This window comes from Manacus vitellinus, unplaced genomic scaffold (genome assembly GCF_001715985.3).
Source record: "Manacus vitellinus isolate BGI_N305 unplaced genomic scaffold, ASM171598v3 scaffold_1_pilon, whole genome shotgun sequence".
NCBI classification, from domain to species: Eukaryota; Metazoa; Chordata; class Aves; order Passeriformes; family Pipridae; genus Manacus; species Manacus vitellinus.
The window spans coordinates 31,506,751-31,533,968 of NW_021939396.1; the positions used below are offsets into that span (position 1 = coordinate 31,506,751).

Here is a 27,218-nt window from a genome sequence, read left to right on the forward strand (position 1 = left end):
ACATTTGATAGATGATCCACACTCTGGGTCTTACTAAGGTTCCCTACATATCAGTTTCCACATCTGCTGAAACAGAAATATTGTGTTTTAGGAACTTACAGATCAAAGAGTATTCATTTGTGACCTTCTCTTCTGATCACAGTTAGAATTTTTTTATTTTATTTTTTTTTTTTTAAATATTTATTGCTTTCTATGCCTTATTCCAAGTGATGGGAGACCTTGAGCATTCCCAATTCTTACTGGCTTGACTTGGAGGGCTGTGAGCTACGTGCACTTTAGGAACTTTGAAACTTTTTCTGTTCTGCTTTGAAACAGGAAAGGAATCATTTTAAATTAGCAGGTTTGGATAGCCTCTATTGTCCTGTTGAGGAGTTTGACTATGTTGATTTTCGATAGTTCTTGCTACACAGGGAAAATTTCAGGAGTGCAAAAGAAAGTTAACATGCCAATATTTAAAACTGAATTAATAAATAGTTAAAAGTGAGTAGCAGAATTAATGCAAGTTAATTTGTGTTTATGGAAAATAATCCTGTAGAGGATTGGTTAGAAATGCGAGGACATATGAACATGGCTAAGGCTATAGATGAGCTGCTAAAGTATAAGACTACTGCTAAAGTATAAGATGCAGTTTTCCCTAGGCCCATGAGAAAGTTAGAGATAGCAGGGCCGTGAGAAAGCGGCAGTGTCCTTGGGTATTCTAAATTGAGCTGAGAAACAGGAGCTAGGCATTACCAAAACAAAGGCACTTAATGAGCCACCTGTGTAAACAGTGGAAAGCAGTTAAGATGATATCACCACCTAACCGAGTACCAATAATGAGCCTGATTTCTGTAATATTCATGAACCTATTATAGAGTGTATATTAAGCTACTATCAATCTACAATAAACGAAGTTCCTGGATTCTCATATTGAGGTGTCTAGAGCTTTCCGTGGCGACGTTATAATCCTATCAAACGATCTTCATGTTATATTTTCTGTAATATTGGTTGATTAAAAGATGAAGAAAGTGAGGATTTGGAGATCCGTTGAAGCTGATGACTTCGACAAACTTGTTACACCACTACAAATCAATCCTTTTGTTTGGCAAACTTAGAACAAAGTAAGTAGTTTTTTTAATAATGCAAAGCTACTAAAATGAGCCTTATTAGCAAGCCTCTGTGCTATGGCATAATATTGTCCAGGGGCTTTCTCCTTCTTTTGACCACAGAAGAAGGTGCTGTTGTTCCTGGCAAGAAAAGGTAAATGTATTCAGTGGTTAGGCTGAGAAATCCCTATGTGCTGCTACTTATATGATACGTCTTTATTGTGAGGGTGATGAGGTACTGGAACAGGTTGTCCAGAGAACCTGAGGATGCCACATCTCTGGAAGGCCAGGCTGGATGAGGCTGGGAGCCGTCTGGTCTAGTGGAAGGTGTCCCTACCCATGGCAGGGTGTTGGAACTAGATGACCTTTAAAGGTCTGTTCTAACCCAAAACATTCTATGATTCTGTGATCATTAGGTGCTGTGTGGCAGATGCCCTCCATAGCAGAGTCCCACCAGGGACTTGGGGGTTGGGCATGGTCAAGCTTGGAACTTTTTGGAGCATTGCCAAGCAACTTCACAAACATTCCATAAATGTTCCATTGCAGTTGCTCAGGTAAAGTCTCCTGCTTGCAGCTTGTTTTAAAACTTACAGGTCTGAGACTGTGTGTGGGAGGATGTATTTGGCAGGTGCTTCATGTATAAAGACTTTAGTCACAGCCAATGCTTAAATTGGCCACTGGTGTTTTTATTTTGGGATTGCCAGTTGCAGAGAGATCTTCACACCAGAGCATCTTTTATGTGTGGGCTGGTTCTTGTGAACTGAAACGATCACTTTATGTTGTGACTTTCAGTAGATTTAACTTGCCCTCTCAATCAATCTTCTTGGCTCCAGAAGCACCTTCATGTTTAATTAATTTTTCTTTCATACTTATGAGTAATTTTATAATGTCCTGTTGAGTTAAGAAATGGAGAAGTTGGATACAGGCAAAGCAAAGCAGTCCTAGTGTTTCTGTCTGTGTGTCCATGACTTAATTCTTTTTGTGAAGCCCAAATTGACATTGTTTTCTGAAAGGTTTGAAAAGTGTAACAGCAGGGGGGTTTGTTTTTTTTTCTAGCGTATATAGTCATGCAACATCTGCACTAGACCTTAATTCCAGTTAAGAGAAGAATAAGCAACCTGTTCTCTGAGGAAGGCTGTAAACTAAAAATGACTTAATGCTATAATGAGGAACAACTTACGTACTATGAAAAGCTGCCATATTTTTTTTCTGTCATCCTCCTATGATCTTCAGAATTATTTTTTTCCTTCTGAGATTTCTTTTTATTAAAATATCATATTGATTATGTGTGTTGTTTTCAATGGGGTTTTTTGTACTTGCCTATCTGGATGACACAAAGAAGAGGCCTAGACAGTGAAGGATGGGAGACCATGGAGTGTTCCACCATACAGAAGTAGATTAATTTAGTTTACTATTTTTCTCTATGAGTGGCATTTCACATAGAGAAATTATTTAGTTATAATTTTAATTTAGCTGAAAAAAACTTCTTCCAAAGCATAGTGTAGTCTAAACGAAAATGTCATTCTTGCTTTCTAATTACAGTTTAACATCTTACAGTTACTGTTATGCCACAGCTACATTGTAAGAGTGAGGGAAACATCTTCTTCGGAAGATAAGAAAGAGCAATGATATGCTGAAATACATACTGCGTTTTCTGAATTGTCTTATGATTTTTGAATGGACACTGTTTACAAACACCTGTTTCAGGTCTTACATTTTTACTTCAGATCTTAGTAAAAACTGAATTCACTGTTAACTGCTTTATCTATGTTTTCTCTTGTGCCAGCCTTGCCTGTGAGCTCAAGCAGTCCTCTCTCCTGAGAGAAAGTCATGTTAAAATGATAGACTCCAGTCAATCATATTTCCTCTTTCTTGATTTTGCTCTATTAAATTAGGTTACTCCACTGTCCTCTTGAATGACAGGTGTTGTTTTTTAAACATATTCATAGCCTGCTTTCATAGTTGCTTTCGTTTAGATCTGAATTAGTTTGTAGTTTGTTTCAATCAGAATTGACCATAGTACTTTATTATCTCTCAAATGACAGTATGATTTTTTTTGTCTGCTAGGAATAGCTTTGTCTGGGATTCTACCACACTCTTGGATTATTAACCTGATAATTGATAACTCTAAAATTGATACACTCAGTTTTGTATCTGGCTAAGTGTTAAACTTTCACATCTATTAAACCCTATTTTATAGTAGAAATCCTCGTTACTAATCCTGGGTGCCAGAGTGATGTTCCTATTCCTTCCACCTGTGCATTAATTAACTCTTTTGTGTAATGGCATGCCTTGATAATGATACTATATGGGCACCAGATATTCCCACAGGGTTTCTGCATGTTTGTGCCTGATCTTTCTTGTTTCTTTAAAGTAGGAAAGCCTAGATATGGAAACAACTGATGAAGAAACAACTGACAATCCAGGTAGCATTGTAGGCTAGTTCTCTTTTAAATTTCCTTGACTATGCCCTAGCCAAAAGCCTTGTCTTAAACAATTGAGATGGACTGAACTACTGGGTATTTTTATCTATTAAAAATATCTGTGTTGCCATTGATTTAAAAGCCACAGCCAAAGATTCTAGGGCTGTTCTGGCAGTGAGTTCACAGGTATTCAGAGAAAAAAACTCCAAATTCCCATGTTTTTCCAAAATGCTTACATGATAAAAGGCTGTGGACAGGTGGGAATATATGTCATGTATTTTGAATATATCATAATTTGCAGCAGTACTTAAACAGTTTAACATTGTGTGCAGTAATTTCACCAGAAGGAAGTGAAGAAAAAGAAAGTGATGATGAAGACACTGAAAAGCATTGCCTTATTGAGCATTATCAAGATCCATTGGAAAGTGGGTTATAAGTTTCTCTTAAGAGAAAATTTCTTGCATGGAAGTGAGATTTTTTTTTTAAAGTGGAAACGCATGCACACACGCCACACTCAACTTTAAATTTCTTACCTTCATTCATTAAATGCATTTATCCTGTGGACATTCAATTTTTTTTTGCTATTTGGCATCCTTATTGTTTTCAGTAAAAAAAGTAACCTATCCTTGAAAGAACAGTAATTAAAGAGACCTGATAATCTAACTCGTGGTTTTCAGTTCTAAAAAATCAAGTGTGTGTTTTTTCACTTCTACTGTGCACTGATTAACCCCCACCCCCCTTGAAACTTCCCATGAACTTAGAGATAGGTGATACATGTCTCGTTTTCTGCCTCTTTGACTACCCTGCTTTCTCTTAAACTTGCTCTTTGCTTTCAACAGTCCCATCTTCACCTGTCAGAGAGAGAGATTCACGCAAAGGGAATAAAAGGTTTGTGTATGATTAAGTGATAGTTTTTCAGTCACATGACTGAATAATGCTTTCAAGGGGTTTTGGATGCGTGATAATTATAGATCAGTAGTATGATTATTGCCATGGTAGTCTAAGGGAATAAAGAAAACAAACACTGGCTGGGAGAGGCCATCCTTTTTACCAGCGGTTAGGTTTTATTTGAAAATGTAGACTGCTGTATTTGTGGTCGTTGATAAGGTGATGATGAGGGTTGTGGCTGAGACTGTAACTGAAATCCATTTGTTCTGGAACTGAAGGCAGAATGTCCCTCTGAAAATCTTTAGACTATTTAATATTGAGGCATGTAAATTGTTTTCTTAAAGCCAAAGAAAATTTAGATAGAGGGAGGGCCTGTATGAAAGTTTTAATGGACTTTTTTTTAATCACTCAAACACTGATTCTGGTGTCTCTTTGGAATCAGTTCATGTTTCTGTATGAAAGTATCCTTAAACAAGAAAAATGCTAAATGAAATTATAAATTGTAAATTGTAATAGTAATGACAAAGCAGTATCAGATCCTGTAAGCAGTTAGAGCAGAGAGAGTTCCTATCTATCCCTTGCTAGATAGGAACACTTTGTTTAGCAACCTTGAGAGCAGACAGTTATTGAAGGAAGGATTTTTGAAGCCAAATTTTTAAATGAGTTTAAAAGATTAATGGTTCACAGACTGGCTACATAATGCTAAGTGAAACTTGATTTGTGTATGTGAGAGAGAGATTGGACAAAAGGAGAAGCTTGGTTAAGAAATTTCTTTGCACACTAGTTAAACATTTTACCTTCCTAAGAAAAATCAAATAATGTACTTTGAAATCAGATTCGTAAGGAGTCTGATGATCTGAAAACTTATTAGACCTCAAAGTAAACTCTGAGATAGCGTTCACTTAAATTTTCTTATTACTTAGTGCACATTTTAATTTTTTACTTTGAATTGTTTGTTTGTTTATTTGAATGTTTGCAGACAGAGATGTGCGGTGCCAAACAGTGACTCCCCTTCCTCATCTAATCATGAGGATTTTGAGATACAGAGGAAGAAGAAAAATTTAAGAAGGTTAATGAAATTGGAGAATACGGGAGGGAGAAGTCTACTTGGGAGGACCTTGCATGTGCCTATCCATGGAGTGTTGCCATCTCCATTTTGTACCCTTTCTAAGTTGTGGCAATACTTAATCATATCTTTTGGTATTGACAACTGTAACTGGACTGTCTAAAACTGGATTTTTAGAGTTGATTTTTAATAAACAATTTGATTTCTAGGTGAGAATGGGGAAAGGGGTAGAGACACACACTTTGATGTAATTTCTTAATGTAAAATTTTACTGCTTCTGTACTTTACCGTGGTTTATTCAGAAAGAAAATCACCATAACAGAAAATGTTATAAATAGGGGAAATAGGTTTTGTTACTTAACAAATGCTCTAGAAAAATTATTTTAGTAACAGTCTAACAAAAAAGTTTTCAGCCTGATGTCTTTCAGGCATATCTTCTGGCCCACACATTCCAAAGTCCTCAGGAAGGTCCAGGAGTGGTGGGCAGCCTTTATAATGTTAATCTCCACTGAAATAAGTATTCTCTTGGACTGTAACTTTTTGAATGTAGAAGGTAAAACTATTTGAAACATATCAGTGTGTTTGGGGAGGGGAGGGATTCTTCCATCGTACAGATCAAGGTCAGTCCATGGTCTCTCCATATGGAATAACTTGTTCTAAACTTGCATTCCTATAATTACTGTGTTGACTGGCATGGATATTCCTAAGTGCTAAGAGTTGTTAAAATGATTAACTTGGTTTAAAGTCTGGAGTGACCATTTTTCTTTATTTAATCATGGCCATTATACGTAAAAGTTGGAATGAATATTTGACTATTTAGGAAGTTTATGCTGATTTTTAATGTCTTCTGCATTCACTTGCTATCATTAGAAAATCAGAAATCTTCTATCTGCATCATAAGTTAGAAAGCACCTTTTTTTTCCTCCTTAATTCAAGTCAGATCTCTTCTGTTCAGCTTTCAGAAAGGTGACTTAAATGGAGTTAACAAGAATACCAGAAAAATTGGAGCCAGTCTGGCTGGTGTTGAGCAAATGCAAATAGATTCGGTAAGTATTTTTGATTCATTGTGTCAGTGAGAGGTTTGTCCTCTACAGCTCCCTCAGTTTACAGTTTTATCAAACAATTTGAAAATTGCCATGAATATTTCTTTTGTGCTGTCTTCTAATTTCTGATGGAACCTTATTGAGGTTGCATTTTTCTTTAACATATAAAATGTGTTCTGTTGACTTCAACTTTAGGTACAATTTGATGGCGTGGGTGGTCTTTCTGACCACATTTCATCTTTAAAGGAGATGGTCATTTTTCCCTTGCTTTATCCAGAAATCTTTGAGAGACTGAAAATTGAACCTCCAAGGTAACAGACACGGTTTAAAACTATAAGTTATCATTCACCTATTTTCAGGGGAATATTCAACTGAGGTATCAATATGTTCCCATGCTTCAAAATTCTCAGCAGTGTTGTTTTGTTTTGTTTTTTAACAGTAGTGAAGTGTAATGTTTAAAAAATGGATAGAATCCAACATATATGTAGGTCCAAAGATTTACTGTGTGGTGAGATTATCTTTTAAGTGTCTTGCCTTTCAGACCTGGAGTTGGAAATGTTTACTTTAGAGTTCCATATACAAGTGGACTTGATTAGTTTGTAAGTAGGAAGGAATTGTCTACTCATAGTCAACTGTGGTTTGTTTTATGAAAGTCCAGTTGCCTCTCCCACCAACTCTTTTTTTTTCAAGTGCTAAAGTATCAGTTTTACAACTGATAGGACATGCAACTAAAAGCTTGCAGTGCTTGTTGTGCTTGAGCTAAAACAAGAAACTGCATCTTACACAACTAAGTGACTTCTGTGTTACGAAAAAAAATTCTTAGAGATTTAATTGTTAGCTTTGTATATTCTTGGTCAGCAAAACTCAGTTGTGGTGTATTGAACTAGGACTTTAAATTCTTTGCCTTCAGCAACTTCAAAAGTATTGCAAACAATGAAAAGAAAATATTTCTGTGTTTTGCTTCTTTATTCATTGAAATTCTTTTTGAAGCAGCACTGTACTGGCTTTTCTATTTGATGGAAATGCAGAAATGCAGAATATCTTTCCAGCTTTAGACTACTTCCTCTTCAAAAACTAAAAGTTTTTCAAGGGAGATTTAAATGTTTTATTATAAAATCTTGACTTTCATGAAAACAGGAATGTATATGCAGTGTATCATTGTAAAGTTAGCCCAGTCTGAGATTCCGCACTGGAATTTTTTTCTTGTTTGGCTCCAACCACTCCTGTTGGTTTGTCAGAAGTTTTAAGTGTCTTTTTGGGACACTACAATCTTTGCTCACGGTTTTGTATTTCTGCATCACCTCTTTATTCATTTTGTTTGCTGCCTTGTTGAATTGTGTAAGAACACTTTTGACTTTTCGCACACTTCAGCTATTACCGCTATCTTATCCACTGAGTATTTTGTTTAGGAGAGCGGAGTTGTGTGTTTTAGGAATGGGGGATTGTAACAGCTACTTTTCCACGATGTTTTTTCTTGTGTCATTTTTCTAGTGTATTTTTTTAAATTGTAGAGGCTGTCTATTCTATGGTCCACCGGGGACTGGAAAGACACTGCTTGCTCGTGCACTTGCTAATGAATGCAGTCAAGGTGACATGAGAGTAACTTTTTTTATGAGGAAAGGTGCTGAATGCTTGAATAAATGGATAGGAGAATCTGAACGACAGCTTCGTTTATTATTTGAGCAGGTAAGGTTGAAACATGCCCTGCATTCTGACCAAGTTGTAACTAGTTTTCTGTGGTTAAGTAGAATTCATTCTTTTTCATGTTTTGTCAGCTCCTTCCACTGAAATGGGACTGTCAGTGTTTCCTTCTTCAGTGGAGTTTTAGGGGCTTGAAATCTTGGCATGTATTGGGAAAGACTAGTAAAACAGACAAGAAAATCCTGCCACGTGCCGCCACTACCACCTCCACTCCCCTGCCCTCCAATAAGAAAACCCAAAAAACCCCAGAAAACCCAGCAGCCACCCAAACAGTCACAAAAGAAGTTTCAAGAAGCAGGAGGTGGTGACTTTAGATCAGAGGGAAACAGATGCAGGCTGAAAGCATGGTCATTTAAATTGGTAACAGAGGGTTGCTTCCCAAATCTATAACTGAGTTAGATCCTGTCTCTGTTCTTCGTGGTTGTCCAATAACTGTAAAAACTACTGGTATGATTTGTTTCTTGTCACCCAGTCTCAGTGGGTTGACATAGGCTTCTGTCTTTTGTTATTTGTGCCTCTTCACTCTCTTAGCTCAATTAGTAGAGTTCCCTGATGCTAGTGTGAAAAATCTAGTTTGTGCCTTTCCAACCAGAATGTTTTTCATGCATTTTTTCTTTCAAATAATGCAATTTTACTAATGTCAATATTCCTGTGTTTTCATTGTAGGCCTACCAGATGCGACCTTCAATTATTTTCTTTGATGAGATTGATGCTCTCGCTCCTGTACGGTCTGGTAAACAAGACCAAATTCATAGGTAGGACATGTTTTGTATCTACATAGTAGCTACTTGATCTTTGTGAAAAGAAGACCGCAACCTATTTAACTTGGTGTGACACATTCATTTATCCTGAAAACTAGTAATTCAGTGCCAGTGAATTTCAGATGATTTTTAAACAGTAATTGAAAACAATTCCTAAGTTTGATATCAGCACAAGGTCTGTGATACGTTATCTGTATTTTGTTATGTCTTATAACAAGTCTTCTGCTAACCAGCATCTCATCAATAAGAAGTTGTCCTTTTGAGTGATGTGGAACTGAAGAAAATTTCCTAAACCAGTGTATGAAAATTGTATTTTTCTGTTAGCTCTATTGTGGGGACACTTCTGACACTTATGGATGGCTTAGACAGCAGAGGAGAGATTGTGGTAATTGGAGCTACCAACAGACCGGATTCTATAGATCCTGCCTTACGAAGACCTGGACGCTTTGAACGAGAATTCCGCTTCAACTTGCCAAACAAAGAGGTCAAAACTTCAACTCAACCTTAATGCTTATGTAGCAAAGTCCACCTTTATAACAAACCCCTGTAACAAGGCAGCATTGCAGAGCTGTGCAAGTCTCCATCAGTAGTGTACAGCTTGGGCAAGAGAGGGCTGTCTGGAGGGACTGTGTTGTACTGTGGAGGGCAAACCTGGTACTGAATATATATGATTATGATGATTTCAACAAGTAATTAGTTCTGTAATTAGTATTGGGTTTGCAGTAACTAGTGAAGCAAATGGGATGCTGCCAGTCACTGAAATGTTTAAGAAAGAATGAATGTATGAATTAGTTAGAAAGTACTGCTGTAGTATCTTGGAAGTGAAAGAAATGGTGTGCACACAAGAGTTCTTCGTTGGTAACAAAAACTTTGATCAAGGGTGGTACTGGAGTGAATTATGTTGGGATTTGACGTTCTTACTGGAACTTATTAACAGGGACTTGGACTAAGATGTGAAGTACACTGCACAGTTGCAGTGCTTGGAAGTCTTCTAGTTAATTGCAATACCTAAGTAATGAAAAATGGATGTAGAGTGACCAAAAAATACTGGGGTTGTGGGGAGATAGTGTGCAAAGCTGGAACCCTCTTTTTATGTTTTCTCTCTGGCTGTCACTGATATTTCTTAGCACTTTTTGGAAAAAGGAAAATAGGCTTATTGAATTGAAAGCTAGTAAAAGTACACCAAACAGTGCATTTAACACAAACATTTGTCTCCAGTTTTCATCTGCTCTCAGGAAGAGGAGATGAGGTGTCATGAAACAAATCTAATACATGTTTCCCTACTGTGGAAGAATTGTAGAAATCTGCCATAATTAATCTGTGTACCAAGAAATACTTCAGTGAAAGTCTTGCAAAGATCTGAGATGAGAATAGGCAATATTTGACATTTTCTGGATCAGTGACAGTAGTTTAAGTCATACTTCTTGTTCTTGGTAGCAATTCTAGCAATTTGAAAGAAAGTGCGAGGGGTCTTTTACTTCAATGAACTGGCAGAAAAGCAAATCTGATGAAGAAAGGAGATTGTCACCGTGAAATTTTGCTAAATTTGAGAGAATTTTCTTTGACAAAAAAATCTCCATTTGAGAAAGGTTTTTGCTACATTTTTTTCTCCAGCATCATTAGGTCTCACACTTGTGAAAACTCACTTTTTATGGAAGATATAAATGCCTTTTATTTCACTGCAGGCCCCAGCAAGAGTTTAGTGTAACAATGTTGTAACAGGTAGCGAATTATTAAATTTCCTACTTGAAAATGCAAAGGGCATATTAATAACTGACCTTTAAAATACTTAAAAGTTTAGCAGATAAGAAAAGTATTTTTATTAGTGTAAAAGGTTTTGTGGGTTTGCATTGTAGTTGTTTTTTTAAGAGAAAAATTAGGGCAAACTAAAATGCAACTGTTATGTTTTCAGGCAAGAAAAGAGATTTTCAAAATTCACACACGAGACTGGAACCCGAAGCCATCGGACAATTTACTTGAAGAGCTGGCTGAAGTATGTGTTGGTAAGTTTGAAAACAGTGTGGGTTACTGCATGCAACTTGAGTCCTAGGAAACCTCAGCTTCTACCAGGCAGTACTCAAGCTCTCGTGCCTTGCTGCAGAGCAAGGCAGTGAGGCAGCTGACAAGCCTTGGGAGCAAACAAAGTTAGATACTGCTTTCAATTTTCTTTTTGTCTCTTAGAACATTGAATGGGTTTGGGGCATCTTTCCCAGGAGCAAAGTTTTGATGAGCAGGCTGCTTCTTAAGTGTAGAATATCAGGCTGTGAGCCATGTAACAGAACTTCTCTGCAGTGCAGGAACTCTTTCAATTGTCTCTTAATCTGGTAATTTTTTGGCTGCATACAAAGTCTTTCAGTGCTGCAGTTTAGAAATCTTGGCCTTGAATTCTGAGACTGACATAACATTTGATTCTTGTTTTGTTTGTTAGGATATTGTGGTGCTGATATTAAAGCCTTATGTGCTGAAACTGGCCTCTGTGCTTTGCGGCATCGCTATCCTCAGCTGTATGAAAGTAGAGAGAGACTGCAGATAAACATGGATTTGATTAAAATAAAAGCAAATTACTTTTCCATGGCCATGCAGAAGACTGTTCCAGCTTCACAGAGGGCTGTGCCTTCCCCTGGGAGAGCACTATCAGCTATTTCAAAGCCACTGTTAAAAAACACACTGGAAAGAATTTTACAAGCCTTGCAGAGAGTATTTCCCCATGCAGAACTTGCACTAAAGAAGAGCCAACAGCAAGGTATGATAATAACATCCATTTGTTTAAAAATCTGCCGAAGAAAAACTTTTGATTTGTGCAGTCAACATACACAAACCTATCAGCTGTAATTACAGCACAATTTTATACTTTGCATGTGCACAGTGTAGGATGAAGCTGTGAGTGACTCACAGTATGCAGCAGACAGCTATGTGTTCTTTGCTGGAGCACCCAGTTTCTGGCAGTAGCTAAAGTTGCATTTATCATTTCAGAGATGGATCTAAGGTTTAAAGTATGAGGCACCTCTTTCCAAATGAATGCTTACATGGAGGGAGAAGGGTTTTTCAGGTGTCTGGAAACTACAGAAGTTGGATTTAGTCATCTTTATTCTAAGGAAAAAAACAAGTTTTTGTCAACAGCGGGGTAATACCTAATGCAAATCATGGGACGTAGGACAGCTTTGTGCAATTTCCTTGGATCTGTGGTAGAATGAACTCTTCAGAAAATAGCATTCAAATGATGAAATGCAAGAGAAGTGTTTTCCAGCACTGATTTTGAAGATGTATTGATGCAAGGGATATGGACTATTCAGGAAAGTTGACAAACTTCTGTTGTCTTTAAATCCTATTGTAGGAAATTATGTGATTGACAGTGATGAGGAATCACCATCAATCTCTGAAGAGAAGCCGACTCATAAAACACCTGATCACAAAAAGGCAGAATTCCACACTTTTAACAGGTATGTTTGTCCCCTTTATGGTTACGTTTTTAAAATGGCCAGGTCTGTAAACTGTTTTGGTGTGAAGGGTGCAGGATGGAGTTAAGGGGTTGTGTGTGTGGTGATCAATATTTGCAAGAAGTAAGTGTGAAGATACAACTGTGTACTAATGTTCTGAGTACACTGCTCTAACCCATCAAACTGAATGGCCCACACCTCTTTTCCTGAGTCAAAGGGGTTCACAGATTATTAGAACATGTTGGTTTAATCCATGCTATTCCTTGGAAGACTCAAGACCTAAAAAATGTGCTCTCTGTCCTTTTAGCTTAAAAAAACCCTGTGGATTTGTGTAGCCATCTTTTGTCCTTTTACTTTCCAAGATTGTTAAACCTGTAGCCCATTACATAGCAGAAACAAAATTGAGAATGGGTTTGTTGAACAGTGTCTGTATTTTGTATCTTTAACCTACTGAGTTTATGCAAATATTTTGATGTTTTAATTGTGGCTGTCCTGTAAGCCAACTGTTAAAAAATATATTATCATTGTCACTGTTGGGTCAGTTATTTTTCTCTGTTTCTATTCCTCTGCTGACCTCTTCACAAGTGTGTTTCACACTAGTGAAGCAAGATTACCAGAAAATTAAGAGACTACTCAAGATGAAACCATTGGAATGACTGAAAAAATAAATATAAATTTTATGTACTGCTGTAATTTAACTAGTCAAATCATGTATTTCTTCAGATACTGCTGATGTATTTCAGTACCCACATTAATTTTTTTCCTAGATATGTTTTGCACCTTCCTTCCCACCATCTCCAGGAACTATGGCCAAATTTCAGCTAACCTTGACAGGTGTAGACATGTCACAGTTACCTAAAGTCAAGACACAATGAAAATGGTTGTGTATGGGCAGTAAAGAGACCTGAAATGGTTTGTGCTGAGATAAAGGGTTGTTCTGCCCCGTCTCAGGTTACTGACCAGTTGTTGTGTGTGTACTTGGCTGGCCAGTCCCCCTGTTGGATTTAAGAGCTGTTACTTAACCCAGCCAAAGGAATAGCAGACATGCTGGGGACTTGCAGGGTTCCTTAGTGGAGGTATGGTACCAGTTTGTGAGAAAGTAGGCTTTGGTAGTCTTCCTGGTCACAGACCAACTTATTATTTGGTGGAAGAGGGAGTGTATTTACAAAAAAAAAGAAGTGCATAGGAAAAAAATTAACATCTGTGTGCCTATTCATTACTCATTTTTAAACTTATTTTCTTCTTATTGCTTTAGAAATCCTCGTGACCAGCCAACCTCTTACAGGCCACGGTTCTTACTAGTTGAAGAGCCAGGATCTGGGCAAGCTTTTGATTTGGCAGCTGCAGTAATACATACCCTTGAAAACTTTCCAATTTATACACTAGACACACCAACTTTGTTTGTTAGCACATCACCAGATGAAACATGTATACAGGTAGCTTTTTTTTCTTGTTAATCTTGTAGGATTGGTGAACTGTATACAAAGTAGTGAAGTAGGCAAAATTGATTGTTAATGGAGGTGGCCTGATTTCAACGTTCTGTTGCATTTACTTCTGTCTTAAAATCTGCTTTTCTTCTACATGGGATGATACCAAGTAAGGATATTATACATAACCATGTTTTTCATTTGAAATGAAGCAAGGAGAATGTTGCTAGCAGCTTTGGAAGCTGGGAGGTACTGCTAATAAACCCTTCTTTGTGGCAGGAAATCCTGCTGGTCTCAGTGGGATCCAGAAAGTTGTTTTCGTTGCTTCTACTGTGTTACCAGTAGATGGCTCTGCATCAACCTGACGGCATGTCATGCACATTTTGTAGCTTTTTTTTTTTTAATTATATCTGTCGAGCAGCCAAGGTTTTGAGGAAAAGAATAGTTTCATTTTTTACACATATATATACAGCTTATACTGCTGCAGTACATGCAGTAAAATAATTAAAATTCACGGAACACTTGGATTTGTGCAGTGGCGTGTTTCCCTTAACTAGAAAAATGAAATATAAGAAGATTAGTGCTGTTTTTCCTTTTTACTTTTTGGCAGGAAATCCATTTCATTGTTTGGCATCACTGTATTAAAACATTTGAATCTTTAGTAGCAGCATTTGAGAGCTGTACAAGTCAGGGCAGACATATTATGTGACTGGATACTAATTTGTCACGTAGGAGGAACACCTCCTTTCCAGGTTGTTAATCTGAAACAGTGCATGGAGAAATTTGTTGTGTGAAAGGACTGTTGCGGCTTCCCTCATGCAGTAGGTACATGGCACATGTTGTCTTCTGTGATTGAGGTGCCATCTGGAGGCAGTGGCCTGTGGTCTTCAAAGCACATCATCTGGTCTGGTGGATCCTTTGGTAATGAGAGGCTGTGAGTGATTTAGCTCTTCAGACAGGCTAAGGACTGGTTACCTCTTATAAAATGTGCTTGAAGTTATGAATTATAACCAGGCTTCTTGTACAGTGTTAGTCTTCATCTTTTCACATAGGTCTTTTTTCAGACTGTGCTTCAGTCTGTCTTGGGTGTGTATGCACTCTGAACTGAAAATGGGATAGTCGCAGTCGTGTAGCGATTTTTCCAGGCTAATGCATCTTGCTGAAGGGTTAGTCTTTGATTTTTCAGGCACACCACCACATCAGCTGAGTTCTGAGGCTCTTTAGGAGTTATGTTATACCTAAGTTAGTTTTGAAATCCGACAGAGATTCAGGTCTGTTTCTGTCTCTGTAGTGATGTCTGTATTTTAGTAAAAGTGAAAATTTTACCATATTGTTAGGAGTCATTCATTTATTGGTTTGTCTTGATATTTTGGCATCAGGTACTCCTGTTTCATAAGATAGTTTGACTGATATGTAATCATTTAGTAGCCTGTTCTACATGATGTAGTTCTCTTACCCAAGCATTCATTTTACCAGTTGATGCGAGAAGCTCAAAGAACAGCACCAAGTATCATATATATCCCACAAATCCCTTCCTGGTGGGCGACTGTTGGACCTACACTGAAATCTGTTTTTACAACACTACTGCAGAACATCCCAAGGTTTACTCCAGTTTTGCTCCTTGCGACATCTGATGTGCAATACAGAGATCTCCCAGAAGAGGTATTTCTGTTGATACTTTTCTTTCTTTATTATTCAATTTCTTCTTAATTTATAACTCCCTGAAGCATTGGAGTGCTGTGCTGCTCTTAAGCAAATTCATACTCAAACCCAAACCAGGTTTCTTAAAACTTGCTTAGACAAAATGATGATGAAAGCATTTCTCTAAAGTGTTTTCTGACTAAAGATTGACTTTGACCCAACTTTTTCTCCCTTCTCACATACGCAAGCTTATTAGACAGATATAAAGATTTACTTCACACAATTGTTTCAGTGGCTTCAGTGTGTCCTTAGTGAAGAATATATGGTTAGGTGTGTCCTTAGTGAAGAATATATGGTGCTTGAAAGGTAGCTAAGAAAAAGACTGTTTTTCTGAAAATATTTATACTGAAAAAAATATGGTGGTCACACAGTTAACTGATGGAATATAACTTCAAATTTAAATTATTTTATAAAAATTTCAGTTACAGTCTTCATCCGGGTGAAAACTTGACAAATTAGAAAGCTAAGGTCCAATTCCTGTTTAAGTAACTTTGAAATAAATTTTTAGTTGTGTTCCTTAACAAAATTGATTAAGAGGATATGCTGAGCTTTGTAGACATCTGAGAGTGTTCACTAAAGGAAGGTGTTCAAAATGGGAATATTATGCTCTGATTATTTTGTCTCAGTAACAGGAGTTTTTATACTGTTAATAAAGGCCTCCTAAAATAAGGATTGAAATTCCTTCCATACCTTTTGGTAGTAGAGATGGAAAAAATGGAGTACAGCTTGGAAGTATGCAACTTGGGACACCTCATTTAAATTAATTAAAAATATAATTAAAGAAAACCCAAACACCTGACTAAAAAGCCAGCACTTTTCTGCTGAGCCTTGCCTGTTTCCCTCTGTGGCTGCCATAAAGATTCAAGCTAAAAGATAGCAAGGCAGGTAAATACAAAATAATACAGTCTTGGGGGTGGTGAATGTCACCCCTCTTTCAGTGGTTTATCTTGCAGCTTGTTAATGGAGCTTGAACTCTAGAAGGTATTCTTTAAAGAAAGTATTTTATTAATTTGCCATGCTATAAAAATCTAGCCTTTTAAGGCCAAGAAGATAACTTTTCATTGATTGTCTTATCCAGATGAGTATTCAGTTTAATTTAGAGAGGTACTCATCCTTTTGGAACAGAATATAAAAAATTTGTGTGGCCTTCTTTATCTGAAATATCTTTTCTTCTCATGGTTTAGATAAAAGCATTGTTTAATAATGAATATGAAGAAGTTTTCAAAGTCCCACGGCCTACCTGTGCTGAAAGAAGACATTTTTTTGAGGACTTAGTTATGAAGCAAGCTGCTCAACCTCCTGCATCAAAAAACAACACAGGTGAGGAGGATATTCTACGTATAAAACTTTGCTAACTGTAAGTTAACAGCTAATACAGTATTTGCTTTGGTGGTAATTTTTTATCAGTCATTTCTCACGTGCTTGCATTTGAGTACCATCAATTGACTATCATTTCCTGATTAATTTAAGCTTGGCAACCACTGGAAGTCTTGCCCTTAGCACCACCACCTAAGCCTCGAGAGCTGACAGAGGAAGAAATAAGACAGGTGGAGGAGCAGGAAGAGGATACATTGCGTGAACTTAGAATTTACTTAAGGGACGTGGCTCATAGACTTGTCGTTGACAGACGTTTCAGACCATTTATGAAGCCTGTTGACCCAGAGGAGGTAAATTAGTGTTGATTTGTAATCCCATTATGGCCATGATTTCTCTTTGTGTATGTTTCTCGGTGTTTGCTGTTTCTAGGAAGGTTTATCTTTGTTTTTAGGACCATACTATTCTGATTTTCCAAGAAGCAGGAAGTGAATTTTACTTTTACTTTTGTTGACTCCTTGAGACTCTCAAATGTCTGTATTTGAGTCTTCACTGAAAGTCTTGTGTTCTTTTAAATTTTTTTTATAACTTTAGAATATTTCAGTTGGAAGGCACCTAAAAGGATCATCTAATCCAAATGCCAGTTACACCAAATGCCAACACAGTTTGCCGATGAAAAAAATAGCAGAGAGATCTCTTTGTCTGTAATTATAAACAGTACCTATATGGTTGTTTTATTAAAGCCAAGAGCTCTTTAATTGACTATCAATAGTTTCTGTGAGAACAGGAGTAGAAGCAGCGGCTTGTCAAATAACTTTTCAGATTCTATTTTCACTTTTATCTGTACCTTTCCTCAGTATAAGATCAACCATAAGGGCTGCATGTTTTTTCCTTGCTCCCATACATCACTCATTTAATTTATTGAATAAGTCTAAGCCAGAGGCACATACTTCAAAGTCAGTTTTAGTTTTAAGATAGCTTTGCCTTTCAGTGAAGTCCCATTCTCCTAAGCATCCATTGACTTGTCTTTTTCTTTCTTTGTAGTTTCTGAGATTTGAATAATCTAAACAAATGTAGATGTCCTAATCTAAACTATTCAGTAGGCTCCTTTTATGGTCTGAGTACAGAAATCGTCCAGTTAGCTCATTTGAAAATAGATGCTGTTACAACCCTTCCCTGAAGGTGGGGTAACTGAGGTTCTTGTTAATAAATCCCTTGGAGTGGATTAGAGTGAAATAACACTGAATAACTGGTGTTTATATATATAAGGTTTATTTTGGAACAATGTGGTTGCAACGAAAAGGAGATATGTAGCTGTTTTGGTCATTATCTATAGTAATATAACAATATAAAAGTGTAAATATAATTAATAATTAATAATAATAATAATAATAATAATAATAATAATAATAATAATAATAATAATAAATTTTGGTCGCTACTACGTTAAATCTCTAAGCACATATATTTCATTTGCAGGCACCCAATTACAAGGCTGTTATTAAACAGCCCATGGACCTGTCAACAGTTCTCTCCAAGATTGACATGCACAAGTATCTAACTGCAGGAGATTTTCTGAAGGACATTGATCTAATCTGTAGCAATACTTTAGAGTACCAACCATATGAAAGTCCTGGAGGTGAGGATGTGCTTTTTATCCCTAGTTTGGAAAAATTTTAAAGGTGTAAATTGGTAAATGTCATCTGCAGACAGTAGGTGTGGGAAGAAATGCTCTCTGGGGTTGTTTAAAATTGCCAGGTTGTAAATAAACTGTTTGCTCATGAAATTGAGGTAGATGTGTTGATTGGTAACTAGTGCTTTTGCTTTAATAACTAACTTTCCTGTTGCTATGCTGAAAATACTATCTGAGATAACATTTCAGAACCTGCCTATGAAAAGAGAAAAATCATTCTAAGTAAAACAAAATAAAGGGTTTCATTGTCTAGTAGAAAATGCTCAGTTCCAACTAACATTTCAGATTGCCTCCTGATACACAAAGCTTATGCTTTGAGTGATACTGCATATTCCATAGTGAGGCACGAACTGGATAAAGATTTTGAACAACGCTGTGAAGAAATTAAAGAATCTCGTAAGGAAAGAGGTATATTTTTTCATGCTGAGGATTTTAAGACTTGTCTCACTCTTTGTAAACAACTATGCAAGAAACAATTATTTGCTCTGCAGGGTGTAAGGAAACGGTCCCAAAGTGTAATGAAAAAATAACGATGCCAGCAGTACCTGAGGATGCCAGTAGCCCCTCCTCTAATGGCAAGTTAAGTTTTATTCAGACTTTCTTGGAGAAGCTGATAAAGTCAATGTTCCTGTGGCCTAACAGTAGGTTCCTGTGATGCCTGGTTTTTCATGCTGGAGGCATTAAATTTTTTATTATGCTTCACAAGGTGGGATACATCCTGAGGTCATTCATTCAGTGTGGTTATGAAATTCAAAGCAGTGGGTGCTTGACTTTGTAAGAGCCTGGCCTTGATGACCCAACTGACATTTAATGGCACTTACGGCTTGAAGTCCAACACATTGTACGTGGCTGAATATTCAACTAGTTTTTAGCTACATGGAGCAGTGTGTTCCCTTTCTCTGCCTATAATATATCTAGTAGCAAACTGACCTCATTAACTTGCAACTTTTTCTCTAGACACACGTAGGGAGATGGACAATGGTACTTAAGCTGTGGTCATTTTCCTTGCAAGTAAGATGATGATGCTGCGTTTTGGAGAAAGAACTGTTTTGTTAATGGTTTGGATTAATTTTTCTTGTATCTCTTTGTAGATAAGTCAAAAACAAAACACAAAACGAAGGAAGACTCTTCCAGTATTGCAGCAAAGATGAAGAATGTTCAGCTTGCGTCTTCCCAGGATACTCCTATGGAAGAACATGAAAATGTACTTCAAGGACAACAGAAAAATGGGACAGAAAATGATAGAGAGGAAGTGACCCTTGTGGCTGAATCTCCTACTGAAAGGAAGAGTGTCGTACTTCCTGAACATTCAGACCTAAGAAAGACGAGTGGCATGCCAGATTGGCAAAAAGCTGGAACTTCTGAAGATGGACGTTCAAATGGTAAATGAAAGGTCAAACAGGTCATTTATCTCCTTTCTCTCCTTTAGGAGGGTTAAACTATTTATTAGGTTTTAGCCTTCTTTAATTCCATTCTGTTACTTCCATTGCGTGTCTCTCAAATAAGCAGTGTTTCTTGCATAATGATGCTGCTCCTCTAGTTATGCTGACCAAATTCAGTTTTATGCACTGCCTCTGTTTTCTGATTCTGCAATTCATTTTTCAAATGGTACCTATTTTAAAGATTCATACCTATTGCACAAGTATCTTCTCTGTAATAAGCAATTTAAGTTAAAAAACTGTACTTCAAGCAGTGAGGAATAGAAGAGTCATATGTGGAATAGAAGAATTATGTCCTAATGTTTGAAATGTAAGATGTGTTTCCTAATCTAAAATACTTTTTTTTTACTGCTCCTTTCTTTTTTTTTACCAGAGTTTTACTGTGCAGTGCTCTTCTGGTAGCATGACTGTTTTTTTCCTAGTTTTACCCTGCCTTTTTTCTCTAGTGCTTTTTTTTTGTGTCCGATTCTCGTTTTTATGGAGCAGTGCCAGAAAGAAAGGAGGAGTCAAGCATTTCTCAGTGAAAAAAATGGTAACACTTATGTCTCTGTTGCAAAGAGGTACTCTTTTCCAGGTACAGGATACTTCACTGATGCTGTAGTCCAGATAAAGAGAAATCATGACTTAAGAAATTTGTGTCATTCCAGATTCACAAGTACGTCATACAAATTATGCGGGACGTTCTCAGGTGGATGAGCAACCGCGAGTATGTGACAGGAAAGCAATGAAAATTCACACACGGGGAGTGTCTGTGGATTACTCTGAGCTCAAAGTAAGTCTAATTTCAATTTTGTTAACACTGAAGCAGGACATTTTCTTGGTACCTCTGTGGTTTTAAATTAAGTCGGTTGTTAACCAATGCCAATTCAAACAACTTATGAGAGGGATATACAGCTTGTGAAATAATTCAGCTTGTGATGGACTATGACTGTTGTTTCCACAGCTGGTGTGGACTGCTGCTCTTGTTTTTGCTGAACTAAATTTTAGGAGACTGGATTCTCTTCCTAATTTTTAATGTAAAAGGGCTTGTTAAATTTTAAAATAGCCCACTGACTACCTGCTACTACTGTTGGTTATTAGTGTCTTAGCAGTTTTTATGATGAACTGGGGATGCAGGTGTTTTTTCGGTTTGCTGTTCGCTTGTTTTCATTTATTAGGAATTGGAAAAGGGCCTTGATTTTTAGCAGTGATTACTTGAAACCTGAAATTAGCAGGTTGACCTAAAGCTCAACCTGGATAAAACACTAATACCTGCTTTTCTCAAATGCTTTCAAAATCCAGTGTTAAAATTTTGCCTTCATACAGTTGCAGCGTTACAAGGTTTTTCCAGGCCCCTGCAGGAGAGAAGTTGCTATCCTAGGCTACAGCTGGGGAAGGAGGCAAAAATAGGCCTAGCTGCAGGGAGCAAAAAAGATTCCTCTGCGTGAGCTGGGATGAGAGATTCCTCTGCATGAGAGGGTAGAAGAAGGACCTGACCTTCAGGGAATATAGCCTTGAGGAGAATTCGAGAAATTGCTAGGTTGAAGTCCTGGAGGTGGGTCAAAGCAGTGGAGGCTGCCATGATGAGAAAAGGAGTATTACCTGGATGTTTCCCCTGTGTGGGGACAATGTGACCAGAGAGAAATCTCCATTGGTGAAGTGGCTTCTCAACACAATTTCTGTCACATTTTTAAGAGTTGGCCTGATTTGTAGAGGTGAAACTAACTTTCTAAGCTGGCCTTCTAAGGAAGTAAATTTCAGGGGGTTCTATTGTTCATGTGTGCCTGTGTAATTCAAGAGGCCACATAGGCTTTTCTAGAGTCAGGGTGCTAACAGCGTGTAATCCAAAGTTACTGCCTACTGACTGGAGAAATGGTAGAGTTATACTTCTTTCAGCTGTAAGCAGAGAGCTACAATCCTGAAACACATCTTTTAGAAAACTTGTTTCCTTAACATGGGTGTCACTGGAACTTGCTGCCTGTACCAGAGAGCTCCTCCAAACTGTAGCTGCTTGGTTTTGTATGGGGTTTTTGTTTGGTTGGTTTTGTTTGGGGTTTTTTGTGGTTTGCTTTTGTTTTTGGTTTTTTGTTTTGGTTTTTTTTTGGTGTTCTGTGTGTGTGTGTGTTTGCTTTTTTGCTTGGTAATACGTGTAGAACTTGATGAACATACAGAAGAGCATACAGTTACCTATGTGGCAGCAATTGGAAATAGTTTCATATGGGATGCTGGCCATGAACCTCTGTCACGTCCTATCTCTTGTGTTTGCAGCAGCTGAAAGAACGCTGTGTGATTTTTGTGCATCTTCTTTGCACGTTGTATAGGATGAAGTTGAAGGGAATGCTCAAATCTTGTGCTAGCTGATCTGAGGGATGCAGAGTTTGATAGCAAGCAGTTGCCAGGCAGTAATATTTTTCTTTGGTGTGGCTGCTCTCTTAAGCTACATCTTCACAGCCTCACACAACACACAGCTACTGAACAGCCACAGCAGTGCTGCCACTAGCGTGTTAGCATTGCTTTCCCAGAGATCATCACATTCACATCTTTGGTAAAAGAAGGGACTGTATGAGAGAGTGGTTATTTGCTACAGGCAGTCACACTGCTAGTTTACTCGCTCTTGAGTGGCAAGGTGGGAGCTAACTGATGTTAGCCACAGTACACATTCAGCTAATGGGTAAAGATGAGCAACTAAGGATGGTTCCGTTTCCAGCTGTTACAGCTGTATCTGAAAGATCTGTACCCTGGTTTCCAAAGATGCATTTTCCAGAGCCTCGTATTGCATTTCGAATGAAATGCAACTGTGACTTTGCTGTGGCAGCTACTCTATGACAGAGTGGGTTGTGTCATTCCCTGGTGTTTTAGAAGCAAATGATTGGCAATTATGATCATTGATGTCATACATTGATGAGTAAGAAAATATTGCCTGAAATTTAAGCCTCCCTTTTCTCTGAAGTATAAAAAATTACTTTGTTTTCTCCAGTTAAATCTTGTCATATATTTAATCAGTTCTCTGAAGCACCACTTTTATTTAACAATGTAAGAAAGTAGGATGTATCCTGCAGTGTTCTGAACTGTAGTTTCCAATTTTTTTTTCAGCAAGTATTGGATTCTATTATTGTGGCAACTGAAAACGTCAGTATATCTTGCATGGAAAGACTTTATGCTGTTCTCAGCCAGTGCATTTACCAACACAGGGAAGATGATGACAAAACTGAATTAGTGAAGGTAAGTTTTATTGTCTTGTAGTACTTTCTGTCACACACTATTATGTGTGTGTTTGTGTGCGTGTTACATATATGTAGGTATGCACTGTGAACATTATGCTTATTTAGCATTATTCTTTACTGCCTAGTTGCCTGTTTCACAAGACTTTTTCATTTTAGTCTGGAAGACATTTATCCATATTGCAAAACCATTGTTGTGTTTGGCACAATTGTTGGCAAATTTAGCAGGAAAAGGCTTGAAGACAATGGGTCCACCCAGACAGGCCTCTCAAACCAGTTAACCTCAGTCTGGCAATAGTTTTTCTCCAGAACCTTTTCAGGGGTGGGGGCTGCAAAAGGAGGGCACTTTTCTCAGTCTGTCACTTCCTCTTTCTTCCCTTGCAGGCAGTAAGGAGCACATGGTAATGCTCGTATAGCAGTCAGTCCATTCTTGAAAAGAAATTAAGTATGAAACATAGCAAGAACTTGAGACTTTTCTCTAGTCTCACCAGACTTTGTTTTTAACTAGCATGGCCCAAGCATCTTTAATTTGACAAATGGGGAGCTTTCTGCCTATGACAGTTTGATGATAATGGGTCAAATTATCTAATCTCTTCCTCTAAGAGAGGATTTCTGAGTTGTCAGAACTGAGCAGAAATCTTCCACATGCACCCACGGTTCCAGTTGGGCATTCCCAGAATTGAGTTGATTCAGATAGGCTGGATATTCAGTCTAGCTTCAAGATCCTTGAAACCATTTGTCTTTCAGATGCTTGTGCCTGAGAACAGATAAAATTCTTTATGCCTCTCATTCTGCCTTAAAAAAATAGGAAGCGTCTTCTCTTTGGCCTTAGTCATCTTGATCTTTTCTTCTGCAGCTGACAAAGAGTTAGAAGAGATGCTCTGCTCTGACTGTACAGCACTGAGGATTTTGTGGATTCAGGGAGGCTATGCCTGAAAAATGCACCCTTCTCTCACATAGCATAGTGATGTATTTTATCACGAGAAGGGACCTGTTTATGTTATCTCAGGGCATGTGAACTTTTGTGACTGGACTTCATTTTTTTGTTTGTTTTCTACTTCTACCTTTAGCTTTAACCAAAAAATATCTTCTATTCAGAGTGACTGCATGAATTAGCTGGAGCAACCTCTACTATATGAAGAGAGAGACTTTAACAAGTACTTAGAATGCAGAACAGAACAGTTCCAGCTTTTATTTGTGGCTCTTCAGGAACTGCCTCTTTTCTCATTGTTGAAACCACTACTGATGAAGATCCATAGTCCCATTATGCAAATCACTGCAGACTCTGTAGCCTACTTCTGTTTTGGGTTCCTAAGGACATGTTTGAAGCTAGTGGGTCTAGAAAGATGTTGTGATGGTGGTAGCAAATGTATTGGCTAAATATTGCTAACAATTGTATGTATGAACAGATTCTTAATTCTTTTGATAAAGAAGCAAACAGGGTTCTCAAGTTTGCATTCATGCTGACTACTAATTTGTCTTTTTTTCTTATTAGGCAATGAAGAAAGAAATTGCTGCCTTAAATTATCTCTGATACTTGACTTCAGTATACTTTATTTGACATATTCTGAAGTTGATGTATGGCTCCCAAATAGATAAATTATGTATAACATCTCAGTAATTGCAGCAGCTATAGAAAAAAAGAATAAAGAAACTTCTTTCAGTACATAACTGAAATCAGACATAACCTCGACTCTGACTGTGAATCATCCCATTGCACGCTGGGTGAAAGAACTCGTTTCAGGACAAAATGTTTTCCTTCCATGAAAACAGCATGAAATTCTTCTAGAGGGTATTGATTCTGTCTACTGATTTTGTCACAAAGCTTCCAAACATTTTCATCACTGTAAGACAGTTCATGGGAACTGATTATTTTTTCCTCCAACTTCATTTCTAGTGAAGAGAAGTGAACTGAGAGGTTCTAGGTTTTGCACCTTGGACATGGTAATCCTGGATGTATATACAGATAGCAACAAGATACTGGAAAGCAATGCTGCAAAAAGTGACCCGGGGGTCCTGGTCGATGGCAAGTTGAATATGAGTCAGCAGTGCCCTGGCACCCAGGAGGACCAACCGTGTCCTGGGGGGCATCAGGCAAAGCATCACCAGCCGGTCGAGGAGGGGATTGTCCCACCCTGCTCTGCACTGGTGCGGCCTCACCTCTAGTACTGTGTACAGTTTTGGGAACCACAGTATAAGAGAGAAATTAAGCTATTCGAAAGTGTCCAAAGGAGGGGTATGAAGATGGTGAAGGGTCTTGAGGGGAAGCTGTCTGAGGAGCAGCTGAGATCACTTGGTCTGTTCAGCCTGAAGAAGAGGAGACTGAGGGGAGACCTCATCACAGTCTACATTTTCCTTGTGAGGGGAAATGGAGGGGCAGGCACTGATCTCTACTCTCTGCTGACCACTGACAGGATCTGAGGGAATGGTATGAAGTTGTGTTAAGGGAGGTTTAGGTTGGATATTAGAAAAAGGTTTTTTACCCAGAGGATGATTGAGCACTGGAACAGGCTCCCCAGGGAAGTGGTCACAGCACCAAGAGAGTGTTCAAAAAGCATTTGGACAATACTTTCAGGCACATAGTGTGATTTTTGGAGCTGTCATGGGCAGGGCCATGACTTGGACTTTGATGATTATTGTGGGTCCCTTCCAACTCAGAATATTCTGTGATTCTGTGAGAGGCCAGGACAAAGATCAGCCTCTCAGCTGTGGGACAGGCTGGCACAGCAGCTGGTCTGTCTTGTGACTCTGTTTGCCCTGTGGCCTCACAGGAGCGGGGGGTGTACCTGCCTGCCCCATCCCTGTCCCCCAGTGGCTCTTACCAGCAGCAGCTGGTGCAGGATAGGACTACACCACTGCTTTGCAGCCAGTGCAGAAGTGTTGGAAGGAGGTAACCTTTAAGGTCCCTTCCAAACTCAAAGCATTCCATGGTATGTGTGGCCAGCTGTTTATAAATATTTATGTATAGATGTGATGTATACGTGTGCTCTGCGTGCATGTGCCTACTGAGAACACAGCTTTTGCATGCTTATAAAGTGAGCATTAACTATTGACACTGTATAAATGCATTTTTTTTACAATTATTTTCTGGATTTTAAAAGGAAACAGATATGGGGAAAGGAAGGATATGAGTATAGAACATGGGTAGCTTGAATATGACTTTAAATGGGCCTGACAGAATTCCCTGCTGAAATGAAGATGTTCTTTAGTTGGCATGACAGACAAGTTAAAGTTTATATTCTGAAACAGATTAAGTAATTTTTTATATATATCTTGGAAAATATGCAGAGATCCAGTGGCATTTCTATTGCTGTTTACCTCACTAATCACTGGTTTGCACTGTTACTGCAGATGTAATGTTTTGGAATACATTCTAGTTCTCCAGGAGCTTCAGAGTCCTCCCAAAACATTCTCCATTCCCCCCCCCCCCACAAATGGTACAAATTGCAATGATTTTCTTGGTCTGAAGGCCTCCTTTTCTTTTATATCTCTGTGTGAATTGGTTTCCTATTATTTTCATCCTGCCTCAACTAGAATAAAAAATCCTATTGAAAAGTACTTATTAGAAAACCTGGGAAGGTGGAAAAAAGAAGTCATGCACTGAAAACTCCAAGGTGCCTGATCTAAGCTTTTTGCTGTGTTAGTCCAGTTTAGCTCTTTAGTTGTCTTTCTTTCAAAGCTGCTGAGCTTTGTCAGGTGTGCTGTATTACAGTCCTTTGTTGCATAATAAAGCTACTTCTTTCTCACAAACTGTAATTCCTCCCTTAAAGTGTTACGGCAGAGTTTTGGTGGTGGTGGTGGTTTTGTTTTTGTTTTTTTTTTTTTTAAATCTTACAAGCAGTGTAAGATCTTACAAGAGTAATCTTACAGTGTAAATCTTACAAGAGACAGACTGAACTGGTAGACTTTAGAATGAGATATATTAAAATTCTTATACCATGAAACATACATTTAATTATAATAGTGATTATATAGTATTATATGCAGTTACTTTGGAACAAAGGTGAAGGAGATTGTTTAATACTCGTGATACATGTTTA

General features: G+C 37.9%; 1 protein-coding gene and 1 long non-coding RNA gene across 4 annotated transcripts; both read left to right on the forward strand.

Moving 5' to 3' along the window:
• The first annotated feature begins 1,548 nt into the window (after nt 1-1,548).
• On the forward strand, nt 1,549-3,933 carry LOC108640319. Of its 3 annotated transcripts, XR_003915734.1 has the most exons (4): nt 1,683-1,713; nt 2,428-2,478; nt 3,460-3,511; nt 3,841-3,933. It is a non-coding gene; the product is annotated as an uncharacterized LOC108640319 (long non-coding RNA). The 3 variants fall into 3 exon arrangements; XR_001921088.2 differs by lacking the exons at nt 1,683-1,713; nt 2,428-2,478 and adding an exon at nt 1,549-1,639 and having other exon boundaries at nt 3,463-3,511; XR_001921089.2 differs by lacking the exon at nt 2,428-2,478 and having other exon boundaries at nt 1,645-1,713; nt 3,463-3,511.
• A 981-nt stretch (nt 3,934-4,914) lies between these two features.
• Nucleotides 4,915-24,855, forward strand: LOC103765246 (ATPase family AAA domain-containing protein 2-like). Its single transcript, XM_018074788.3, has 22 exons — nt 4,915-4,937; nt 5,376-5,465; nt 5,931-5,938; nt 6,399-6,508; nt 6,701-6,816; nt 8,017-8,191; nt 8,873-8,961; nt 9,292-9,451; nt 10,880-10,970; nt 11,396-11,710; nt 12,302-12,407; nt 13,660-13,840; nt 15,308-15,493; nt 16,717-16,852; nt 17,003-17,199; nt 18,326-18,485; nt 18,825-18,947; nt 19,031-19,114; nt 19,631-19,921; nt 20,626-20,750; nt 23,051-23,179; nt 24,674-24,855. The coding sequence occupies exons 1-22, from the start codon at nt 4,915-4,917 to the stop codon at nt 24,710-24,712; spliced, it is 2,934 nt and encodes a 977-aa protein (XP_017930277.2). The 3' UTR covers nt 24,713-24,855.
• Nucleotides 24,856-27,218: the final 2,363 nt, after the last annotated feature.